An 11869-nucleotide genomic window follows, 5' to 3' on the forward strand; every position below is an offset into this window, starting at 1 on the left:
CTTTTAGACACAAAGGAAAGGGTAGAGCCAGCTAGATCTCAAAATTCTACTAAGTTGAGTCTTTGGAGACAGTCCCATTCAAAGGTGGAGCAAAGCTACATAATAGGTGGAAAAACACCAGGCATGTGAAAAGAACCACAAAAAGTCAATTTAACTCATGGATCCAAACAGTCTTTGAGTGAGCTGCATGAAATGAAGATCTTGCAAATACTTCCTATGCAAAGCGACATAAAATCCAAGAGACATAAAATCGAAAGAGTTAAAAACTGAGTTGTCTACTGGAGAGGGCAGAATACAGGTTTGGGGAGCTTGGTTCATTTCTCCACCCTTCCAGCGATTTATCGAGGGATCATGGACAGGTCACTGACTCAGACTCACCCCTAACTCTAGACCTTTTAAGGATGATGCCTAAATTTAGGACATCAGCATCTTAGGCCTCTTTCTACCGTCAGAGAAAGCCATTTGTTTTCTAGAGGGCAATTCAGGTGAGATAAGGTATTCATCTACTTCAGAATCTGTAGCAGAATACCTGTTGTTAGGCTGAGTGCTGGTCTCCTTGTTTCCAAACCCAGCTCTGAATATGGGGATGAATTCTTTAACTAGAAGATGGGAGACGTGAATGTATTGAAGACCCTGAAACTCTCTGATGAAGATGATTCATCAGTTAGTTGTGCACTGTTGTTAGTGATTTCCTTAGGAAGATTTTCCAAATTGATGCTTTCTTTTTCACTTCCTCGCAAGCCAGACGTGCCAAGACATAAGTAAATAAACCTTAAAAAGCACATTTTCTTCTAACCATTATTTGCAAATAAGTACTCTGTCATATGTTGCTGCATTCACAGAAGAGGTTGTATATAGAACCAGATCAGGTTTTGTACAGATGACAATTTCTGTTATTTTCTTTTACTTCACTGAGTCCTTCTGTTGCAGTCTTTGAACAAGTCTCTTCTATTTACTGATGACAGTCTTTACTGTAGTAAAGTTTCCCTGTTTGCATGCCCATTCTTAGGAGGCTGATTATCAAAACGTAACTTTTCGGCATCTTTTCACAATTCTAGAAGACAAAAGTCATACTGCTGCTATTTTGACTTGTGATGGACCTCCAGACTATGTAGAAATACATCTCTTTTTGTTGCAAAACAGAGTCCAAGCATAGCTATGAAAATACTCATCTGTCCTACTGGATCAAACTATTATCTCACCACATTGTGTCCAACATGGCCAATGCTGGATGTGTCTGCAAGAGCAGAATGTATGTCAGTTCAGAAAATGCAATCCAAGTTAAGCTCCACAGCAGATCCAGTTTATAATGGAAAAGAGTTAGGGCCTCATATCCTCTGGGGCCTCTGCATGCAATCACACTCAAAGCCTGAGAGAAAGGGCTTTGGTTGGCCCATGTTACACCCATAGGGCTTAACCTTGTGCCTGCCTCCTGCTATTATACTTGCTGCTCCTGCCCAAGAGAAAATGGATTCAGTAGAGGAGCTCCAACAGCTTGCTGGGACAGGGAACAGCCCAACACCTTCCATACCTACAGCTCACTTCAGTGGCAAGTGGACATACTTCTTCTCATGACATCCAGAGGCAGGTGGCTAAAGTAGGGGGGAAGTCCCTGCTAACTCTCACCTAAAAGTATCCTTCTTCCCTACTTTCTAATACTTGCCCTGGCTTCCAGTGACACATTTCCCTGACACTTCCAGTTCTTTGTTGTGGAAATTAAGGGCAGAAGGAAGGTTTCACAAGGGTGTCTCTGACACCTGAACCTTGTAAACCATCCATCCTTTTTGTGTTTCTACTAACAGCAATTTAAGCCCTGGGAGAAACTGTGACCTTTGCTCAGTAAAGTTGATTTTCTCCTTTATTTGAGCTCTGTGCCATTCTGATTTCTGCTATGACCATGTTTTGGCTGCTTGCTTTCTTTTAGAGCACTTTACAATAATTACAACTGTTGTAATTACATTTATCAAGTCCCTTCAGCAAGGAGGACCCAACCTCCTCTAATTTTAAATAAACACAAACATGGTGGGAAGCAAAACTTGGACAACTCTGACAGCCTGTCCTCAGCCTCACCTTCACACTAGCTTGCCAGTAGTCTCACTCATTCTTGACCCAACTTTGCCATGGAGATGTAGCAAGTGATATCCAAAAGGTGTGCAAAACAGGGAAGAACCCATCACAGAATTGGCTTTTTCCTCCTCCTTATGTGCTGGGGCTCTAACAGCATGAATCTAGTAACTAGTACGTCTGAATCTGGTACTGACCCTTAGGACAAGAGAGGGTCCTGATGCCTGTTTTAAACAGGGGGCTGCAAGTGCTGGGTTAGTAGCAGTGCTTTATGAAGTCCACAGCCATAATGTGAGATGAGCATCTGCATCTTTTGAGAAACCTTGCTAATTGCAGATGAGAGGAAATGAGAAAAGTCGGTTGGTTGCTGTTCAGCCTGGAGAAGATCGACAGGGGATTTTATCCCTGTTTATAAATATCTGAAGTGCAGCAGTCAAATAGATGAGGTCAGGATCTTTTCATTAGTGTGTAGCAACAGGAGAAGGCACAAGCTGGAACACAAGAAGTTCCATACTAATACAAGGAATACCTTTTTTACTGTGATTGACAGAGCACTGGAACAGGCTGCCCAAGAGGTTGTCTTCTTCTCTGCAGATATTCAAGCCTGGATGCTTTCCTGTGCAACCTGCTGTAAGGAACCTGCTTTAGCTGAGGGTTGGTCCCTTCCAACCCCTGTGATTCTGTGATTCTGTGGCTCAGGGAAATTGCATGTCACTCTAAGGGCCCCAAATAGCAGAATTATCTGGTAAAGGGAATTAGAAGCTTTGTAGGCTGGATAGTGACAAATGAGAATAAGGCCATTTCCCAGAAGGCTAGATTAGTTAACTCTTTAATTTGCATGTTACCTTAGGGAGGAAGAGGAGTCTTCCACTTCCTCTTGTGTAAGATGAGACTGCTAAGGGGAAAAATACTGTGAGAGAGTCAGTCAGTGAAGTAAAGGGAGAGCTAATGCAACTTTCACTTCAGAATTGTGTTTCAAATCCACAGAAAACAGCATGTTGCTTTCCTTGCTCCCTGGACAGAAAGGCACAGTTTTACAATCTCCTTTCTTTGTTTCACTGATAAGCAGGCATTTCAGATTTCTGACACTATACAAAATGTCCTTCAGAAATTTCAGTCAGCACCACGGCCTTTCCAGCTGGAACATTAAGCTCGATCCTGGCTGGCTAGCTAAGTTTTCACACCATTACAAAGTGTCATAGCTGTGGCAGGTACTTGCACTAGAAAGGGAAAAGGTAGCTTCCAAATGGGCAGTAGTGCAAACACAGAGCAAATGTTCAGAGCTTTGGGGCAAACTGACTTGGCATGCACCAGAACAACCTGTTGAGCACAACTTTGTACTATTGTGTGTGACTCTGCACTTCCATTTTGCAAACACTGACTGCTAGTTGAAGTTTAGTCCTATTCTGCTTATTTTGTAAGACCCCTACTGTGACTCATACTGTGGATTCCCACTGTAAATAGCTACAAAATTAGCAAATCTTCCTTTTTTGGCAGAACTTCCCAAAAATGTTTCTGTGTAGTACACAGCTGGGACTTCCCCGCATCCGAGGAGGGCTCGGGGTTACCCCTTCCAGTGGAAGCCCATCTCCTGGCATGGTATTTCCCCTTCTGCACCACTGGCAACTGCATGTAAATTAGTTTTTGCATTCCTCTGACGAGCAACAGGCTTGCTTGATTCCGGTTAGTGTCAGGACCTGAAAGCAGAGCAGAAATCACTGCAAGAGAGGACGTGGAGCTCTGACAACAATACCAAAGAAATGTTTGGGGATTTTTTTATTTTCTAAAAGAAAGAAAGAATGAAAAGAAAGAAAAGGGAAGGAAGGAAGGAAGGAAGGAAGGAAGGAAGGAAGGAAGGAAGGAAGGAAGGAAGGAAGGAAGGAAGGAAGGAAGGAAGGAAGGAAGGAAGGAAGGAAGGAAGGAAGGAAGGAAGGAAGGAAGGAAGGAGGGAAGGAAGGAAGGAGGGAAGGAGGGAAAGGAGGGAGGGAAGGAAGGAAGGAAGGAGGGAAGGAAGGAAGGAAGGAAGGAGGGAAGGAAGGAAGGAAGGAGGGAAGGAAGGAAGGAAGGAAGGAGGGAAGGAAGGAAGGAAGGAGGGAAGGAAGGAAGGAAGGAGGGAAGGAAGGAAGGAAGGAAGGAAGGAAGGAAGGAAGGAAGGAAGGAAGGAAGGAAGGAAGGAAGGAAGGAAGGAAGGAAGGAAGGAAGGAAGGAAGGAAGGAAGGAAGGAAGGAAGGAAGGAAGGAAGGAAGGAAGGAAGGAAGGAAGGAAGGAAGGAAGGAAGGAAGGAAGGAAGGAAGGAAGGAAGGAAGGAAGGAAGGAAGGAAGGAAGGAAGGAAGGAAGGAAGGAAGGAAGGAAGGAAGGAAGGAAGGAAGGAAGGAAGGAAGGAAGGAAGGAAGGAAGGAAGGAAGGAAGGAAGGAAGGAAGGAAGGAAGGAAGGAAGGAAGGAAGGAAGGAAGGAAGGAAGGAAGGAAGGAAGGAAGGAAGGAAGGAAGGAAGGAAGGAAGGAAGGAAGGAAGGAAGGAAGGAAGAAAGAAAGAAAGAAAGAAAGAAAGAAAGAAAGAAAGAAAGAAAGAAAGAAAGAAAGAAAGAAAGAAAGAAAGAAAGAAAGAAAGAAAAAGAAAGAAAGAAAGAAAGAAACCTTTGGAGCTCCCCAGGATATCATGTTTCTGCTTTGTTACTCAAAGGAAATGTGTGTCATTTTTAACACCTATCAAAATGCTTTCTAACAAGGCTCTTTGACAAAGAAGCAATTATCTGACATTGACGTGAGTCACTTTGGCTTTATGTGCACATCTTAGAGAGAGAAACCTCAGGGAAAAAAATATTCTTAAATAAGAGCTGGCATGAAGCAGAGTTCCTAAGTGACAGGCCTGGAAAGGCCATGCCTATTTTATACAGAAACGATCGCTATCTTTCAACCCACATAACTGCATTGCATTTTTCCTTTCTTAACACCAAGCAAACAGAACAAAACAGAACAAAAACCCACCTGATTTATTTCCTAACTTGCAAATACTGATAAAGTTTATTATTTCAGCGGGCTAGGATTAGTTTTTATTTGTAGCTAGGTGACCTCTGCTGGTAGATTCTTATCATTACTGTAATAGTTCACACATTCAGGCTTAGATACAGTAATATCCCATGGGGTAAGCACTGCTCTGTGTGGACAAGACGACAGTGCATAAGCAGATACAATTCCAGCTCTCAGACTCCCACACTGGAAAGGTGTAAGCGACCATCCAGCTTAGATTTCTTCACTCACAGAAAGCTTTAGAGAGCAGCTTTTAAGAGCCGCATACAAAAAGCTACAAGCATTTCAGTTGAGGGTTAGCTAACATTTCAGTTTATTCAACATGTTGGTGGAAATGGCAAGTATTGCTCAGAAGGCCCCAAAATTTCATCCCTGGAGGTACTGGCAAAGGGAAGGGTTTGTCTCCACTTGCGTTCCTTTCTTGTTCTTGTCCCACGTGCCAACACGTGGAGAAAGCTCAGCAGCAATACAAGCTTTCTTCTGACTCAGCACTCCGCAGACGCTCTGTCCGCTACGATAGAGCAGCACAGAATATCACCATACCGAAAAAAAAACCACGGGCATTCACCTGAGGTAAAACAATGCGACTCGCAGCTCGCAGCCTCGGTCTTTGTGATACCCAAGGTCACTCCTATTCTTGCAGCACAGTGCGAGGAAATACCACAAATACCGAGAGGGCCTTATCTGTTTATCAGAGGTGGAATTGGCACGCTCTCCGGGGCCGCAGCTCCGCGCAGGGGCTCGAATTCATCCCAGCAGCTCCCCTGAGCCTGGGTTTGGAGCCCGCACGGTGCTCGGCGTGCTGCACACGCGTGTGCGTTCACCGTGACATTGCACCGACGAGGCAGCGGGTGCGAAGGTGTTGAAAAAGACTCGTTCAGGCGGAGTGCACCAAGAATTCGCCCCTTTCTGACCTCGCTGTTAGGCGCCCACACCTCAGACAGCTTTATACCACCGCTGTGCCACCGCGGGCCCGACGTGCATCCCGCGGGCACCTCCGCGCTGCGGCCCCGCTGCCGGCACCGCTGGGGCGGAGCGGCTGCCGCCCGCAGGTGCGAGGTGCGAGGTGCGGGACGGCCGTTCTCCCTCAGCCGCTGCCCAGCCCGGTGCCCCCCTCATCCCTCCCCACCCCCCCGCCGCCCGCCGCCGGCGCTCTGAAGTTCGCAGGCGATTTCCTCCCCGGGCCGGCCTTATCTCGGGCCGCACGTTGCCGCGCGGTGACTAATAGCGGCACAACATTGTCTCGGGATAAAATAGCGCCGGGGCTGTTTACCCGCTCCATGGGGGTTCGCTATAAAAGGGAGCCGGGGACCGCCGCGCCAGCCAGACGCGCCGTGCCGCCCCGAGCCGCCGCCTGCCCCCGCGCCCCGCCGCCAGCGGGAGCCAGCGCCCAGCCGGCCACAGGAGAAGCCCCGTCCCTCCTCCTCCCAGCTCCTCGGCTCTCTCTTAAGCCAGTCTCGCCTCCTTCTCCCGCCGCCCGCTATGGATTGCAGCCGTCTGCTCCTCCCGCTGCTCGTCGCGCTGTGCCCGGCGCTGCTGCCGGCAGGTAGGTGCCTTAACCTCGCACGGGGGAGCCGGGTGCTGAGCCTGGTGCTGAGCCGGGTGCTGAGCCGCTACCGCTCCTTCTGCAGCCCCCGGAGCCGAAGTGAGCGCCGCGTCGCCGCCGCCGCCGCCCCCCGCCGCCGCTTCGCATCGTCGCGCCCGGCGCTGCTCCTGTTCGTCGCTGCTGGACGAGGAGTGCGTGTACTTCTGCCACCTGGACATCATCTGGATCAACACCCCCGAGTGAGTGCCCCGCTGGGCTGGGGGAAAGGGGGGTGGAGGTGGTGGTGGGACAGGGGTTTGGGAATGCAACAGAAAGGGGAAAACAAAAAGGGAAATTTCTGTGCGCGGGCTCTCCTGTTTCTTCACCCCACCTGCTGCTTTCCGGCTGAGTTCAGCAGCGAGCCGGTTCGCTAGGAGAACACAGAAGGGATCTGAGCACCCAGGATGAGTGAAGCTCTCCTCGTTTCCCTAATGCACCTGCGCTCCCCAGAGCTCTGGGTTGCTGCTCTGTAGAAGGTGCAGGATGCTTCTCACAGCCTACGGAGTGGTTTTGCCAGCTTGCCTTTGCATGAGCATTTTGTCAGGCTGAAGCCTTGCTTGCACACGAGGTGACCCCTCACCAGCTCCTGCAGTGCCTTGCTGTAGAGCAGTGCACCCACAGCGTTCTGAGCTTTGTCCTCTTCTGTCATCTCCAGGCTGGATGTGGCTCTGGGCAGCCCGGTCTGGTGGTTGGCAACCCTGTACATAGCAGGGGAGTTGAAACTAGATGATCATTGTGGTCCTTTTCAACCCAGGCCATTCTAAGATTCTATGATCTCGTCCCCAAAAAACTGGGGAGCCAGAGCCTCTGTAACGTTGGCTTTGGAGATCTGCACTACCACGCTGAGCAGAGAGGATCTGTGTTTTTATTGCTTCTTTCAGCATTGGCAGTTACCAAAGTTCAAAGAGATGAAGCTTTATCACACAGGGAGGGATAGCAGCCTTATGAAATCGCAATTAGAAGGTCATTAGCTGTGCTGGTAGCCACTCTAATTACTATGTTGCAGGATCATCAGAAGTATTCGCATGGAAATTATGACCAACAAGTTATTCCCAATTCCACAACCTTTACTCACGCAATCAATCCCATTGATAAGTCTGCCCAATACACCCTGCTATTCCAAACCCATCAAATTATTGGGGTGACTTTCATGTTGTCTCTTTGATCATAGGAAGACTGTTCCCTATGGTCTTGGAGGCCCTTCCCGGTCCAGAAGATCGCTGAAGGACATAATGCCTGAGATGCTTGCTGGAGCCAGCAACAGATGCCGATGTGCCAGCCAGAGAGACAAGAAATGTCTGAACTTCTGCCAGATGGGAAAAGATCTCTGGTGCGTCTATTGTTGCTACTCTTTAAAAGGCACCGTGCGTGAATAGGGCTGGATTGTGGTAGACTTACTCATTTTGGCACTTGCTGAGTGAATAATCTCCTCAGAGCCTTGCCTCCTACCTTGGCGCTCATGCTGCTATGATACACTCCATGGTTTGGCCCAGAAAGATTGCTTACTGCATGCCTTGAGGAGTGGTTGGTGAGACACCTCACCTTGTGGATTGCAGACTTGTTTTTTGTTTTAACAGCAGCACCTTTTCCCTTTTAACAGGGCTCAGTCCACAGCAGAGAAAACCTCACGTCACCGCAACAGAGCTGGTGGTTGTGTTGGACCTAAATGCATGAACCAACAGTTTGTTGACAGCAGGAAAATGAAGAGGTGAGTTTTTTCTCATCCTGCTGTAGTTCCCCAGGGTAGCACTATAGGGTGCATAGTTCTCTCCTATTTGGGTCAACTCTGGCTTAGCTGTTGATTGCAAATGGAGAGTTTTCTGGAAGTCAATGAGGATCTTTTCAGAGCTTTGTTCATGCATTGGAGCCTTTGCTTGAAAAGACAAGAGTACCAAGCTCTGCTTGGTGTTATCCATCTGCTTAGAGGGAGCAAATTCATATTTAAGACAACTATAAAACAATTAAATTATGAAAGAAATAATAGAACTTGGTATTCTAGTATGTTTGGCTGTTATCTCAATTACTTAAAAATATGTCCCAACTATTATGAAATGGACTCTGGTTGCTTTTCTTAGATACTTTCCTACATTCTACTGGGTAAAGAAATTCTATCAGGATGTTCAACAGGACAAGGAGAAATGGTGATAGGACAAGGGGGAATGATTTCAAACTAAAAGATGGGAGATTTAAGTTGGGTAGAAGAGAAAAGATTTTCACACTAAGACTGGTGAGGCATGGGAACAGGTTATCCAGAGAGGGGATGGATGCCCCATCCATTCAAGGTCAAAATGGACAGGACTCTGAGCAACCTGATGTAGCTGAAGGTGTCCCTTCATTGCAGGGGAGTTAGACAAGATGGCTTCTAAGGGTCCCTTCCAACTCAAAACATTCTGTGATTCATTATCTCTCTTGTTGTGACTGGTGTGGCTGGCTTCCTAGAATGCAGGAGGCAGTTTCTACCTGTTGTGTCATTTACATTGTCTGATTAAATGTATGCAGCATGAGTACAGGATTCTAGCAATGGAAAATGCCAGCCAAAAGGTTGAGGAAAGGGAAGATGAAAATTAAATGAACATTTGAACCCAACTTAATATCTGAAACAGAGAGTATATTTCAGAACTGCCCTCTGAGATCCATGCATTAAAAAGTTGAGTGGTGGTAGGTGGCAGTATCACTACACAGTGCAGTTCAGAGATGCACATATGCATCAGCTTTGGTACTTTTATGAACCCCATAGAGGTTGGAAGTCAGTTTTGGAGCTGAGCATTGGTGCAGCTATGTCACCTTTGGTATTCAATCTTCAGCCCCAAGCCTGTGTGAAAGCACAGTGTATGCAAAAGCTCTTCCATATAATAATAGACTCTCAAGTGCTAGTTTGGAAAGGAAAGCAGGGTTTATGCTAGCAGGCAGCCTGATGATTTTCAGTGGTACTTGGGCCCTAGAGGTCTTAAATCATTTCTGAAAACAGCACTTATGTCTTCAAAAATGCACACATTCACTGGGACTGGGTCAGTTTTAGTAAAAGAAATAAAACAGCTGAAAAGAGTAACCTGGAAGACCTCTTGGTTGGATATGTGCTATTTAAGGGCATTTAAATTTAGATGAATGCTTTAACTTCTTTTAACATTTGAATTGAAAATCTGAATGACATATTATTTAAATTGGTTTAAGTTGGCATAATCATGACAGATGTGTAGCAGTCATTGGTTTCTGAGGGTCCTATGGCAAAAATTGAGACTGAGGTTTATTTCATCAGACTGCTGAATGTGTGCACACTGAATATACATCTTCATTACTGTAACAGTAAGAATATATTTCTTATTTTTTCAGGCTGGAGGCTATTGGTAACAGTATCAAAGCTTCCTTCAGTATTGCAAAGCTGAAGGCTGAGCTCCAAAAAGGACGGAAGCTGAAACATAACAGGGCAAGCAAAAGGCAAAGCATCTGGAAGAGCCTGAAAATGTCCTAGTGGGAGGATCATCCTGTCTTTCTTCTTTACATCTGCTGTCAAAGCATCACCAAAATTCTTTGACTTTTAACATTCCACAATGGCAGAGGGCCTGTCTGTTCAACTGTTTGTGCAGCAGGACGAAACACTGAGGAAGACCCATATTTGGAGCTATAAAAGCAAAGGATTTCATCCTATTGGAATTCAGATGAATGGGGAGAAGGGAAATCCAGAGTAATACACCTTAAAAGTCATAATTGTGAAGAAACATTTGAATATTGCTACTGGAATGTTACCCATGAACTGGGCAGCTTTCAGGGTCTACATAAGTATTTTGCAAGAAAGACCTGACTGATGTACTTAGGAAGGACAGCTAGCAAGATCTGAATGGACAAATGTCAAAGTAAAAACTCTTACTTCTTGATTAAAATGCAAAAATGAAAGCCACAGTGCTACTCTTGTCAGGACTTACTGCATATATACATGTCTACCTCGCATACTGTTTGTTGCACTCCTGCTAGAGTATTTTTATACCTTGTTATTGCCTTAACTAATCAGCTGCAACCCTTTGCCTTTTTTCAGAAGTCTAGTTTACTTGTACAACCAGAGTTATCTGAATGTGGGTTAGATGCTGTGCTTGTTCACATAGCCAAAGTCCTTTGCCTTTGGATACCAAAGGATCATTCAACAGAAAATAAATGTTGGAAGGCGCTGCTAGGTTTCCCATAACAAGGATATCTGGCTAACAAGTTCTAATAATAGAGATTGTTGTGTCTTACATACCACCAAAACAGCACTGGAGTGAAGCTGTACCAGATACTGTTGGGAGATTCATTCGGTGCCTTGTTTGGTAGAAACACGTAGAGACAAAGGGTTGTTTTAAATTATGTCAAAAGGCTAATATTGGGTGAATGTTTATAGCAGTGAATTTGTTCACGTTGTTGAATTTGCTGACAGGTTTGGTTTAATTTTATGTGCCTTTTTTTAAATGTATTTATATTTACACAAGTACGTCATTATATTTACCATGTTGAATACACATTGAAGCAGGCCATATTGGTCTATGCGTGTTTTATGTATTTCTGTATGAAATTGGGAAATGCTTTATGCCTATCGAGGTAAATGTCTTCAGAAATAAATATTTTTAATTACAGTATTGGCTTGTTTTCAGTGTGCCCTGCTTTCTCTGTGCGCTGACATATGAAGCTGACCTGGGTGAACTCTGTGCTCATGACTGCCTTTCTATCAGAGTAGCAAAATCCCAGCATGGGCAATTTATGCCAGGCCTATGCTAGGTGTGAGACAACAGACAGCACTTGCTCTAGCTAAAATCTTCCACACAAAAACTTGCTGATGAATTTGAGTTGGCCAGATGAGTTTAGACTGCTCTTTAATGTCACTAATGTCATTTTTCATCCAATGCTGAGTATACTGTACCATTAAAATATTGCCAGTAAAGGTTGGACGTTAATGAGCTAGAGGAGAAAAATGCACACGGTGGATGTTTTGTGGTCTATATTGGCCTCAATAGGGTTATATTATCTATTACTATGCCATCCCTGAGGTCTCAACCCATGCTACCAAAGCTAAAGATGGAGATCTCAATGGGTCCTGGCCCCAAATTAGGAAAGTGCTAGAGCAGACATTGAACGTTGCATATCTCTAGACCATTTGGGCTAATGTAGTTATAGCTGGAAAGATGCTTAAAGCAAATCAATGGATGTAATGATCTCTGATTCTGTA

The 11869-nt window shown here is 45.5% G+C and overlaps 1 protein-coding gene across 1 annotated transcript; it reads left to right on the forward strand.

Annotated features, from left to right (window-relative positions):
- Positions 1-6310: 6310 nt before the first annotated feature.
- Positions 6311-11282, forward strand: EDN1 (endothelin 1). The gene is made up of 5 exons (XM_052697852.1): positions 6311-6639; positions 6725-6878; positions 7850-8008; positions 8279-8386; positions 10009-11282. The coding sequence occupies exons 1-5, from the start codon at positions 6576-6578 to the stop codon at positions 10145-10147; spliced, it is 624 nt and encodes a 207-aa protein (XP_052553812.1). The 5' UTR covers positions 6311-6575; the 3' UTR covers positions 10148-11282.
- Positions 11283-11869: the final 587 nt, after the last annotated feature.

Source organism: Tympanuchus pallidicinctus, unplaced genomic scaffold (assembly GCF_026119805.1).
Source record: "Tympanuchus pallidicinctus isolate F22 unplaced genomic scaffold, pur_lepc_1.0 scaffold31, whole genome shotgun sequence".
Lineage (NCBI taxonomy): Eukaryota > Metazoa > Chordata > Aves > Galliformes > Phasianidae > Tympanuchus > Tympanuchus pallidicinctus.

What these genes read in the sequence shown, in the direction of transcription:
- EDN1 (XM_052697852.1), top strand. Translation starts at nt 6,576, where the DNA reads ATGGATTGCAGCCGTCTGCTCCTCCCGCTGCTCGTCGCGCTGTGCCCG. An exon ending in CCCGGCGCTGCTGCCGGCAG is followed by an intron (nt 6,640 to 6,724) that starts GTAGGTGCCTTA and finishes CTCCTTCTGCAG; the next exon opens with CCCCCGGAGCCGAAGTGAGC. An exon ending in ATCTGGATCAACACCCCCGA is followed by an intron (nt 6,879 to 7,849) that starts GTGAGTGCCCCG and finishes CTTTGATCATAG; the next exon opens with GAAGACTGTTCCCTATGGTC.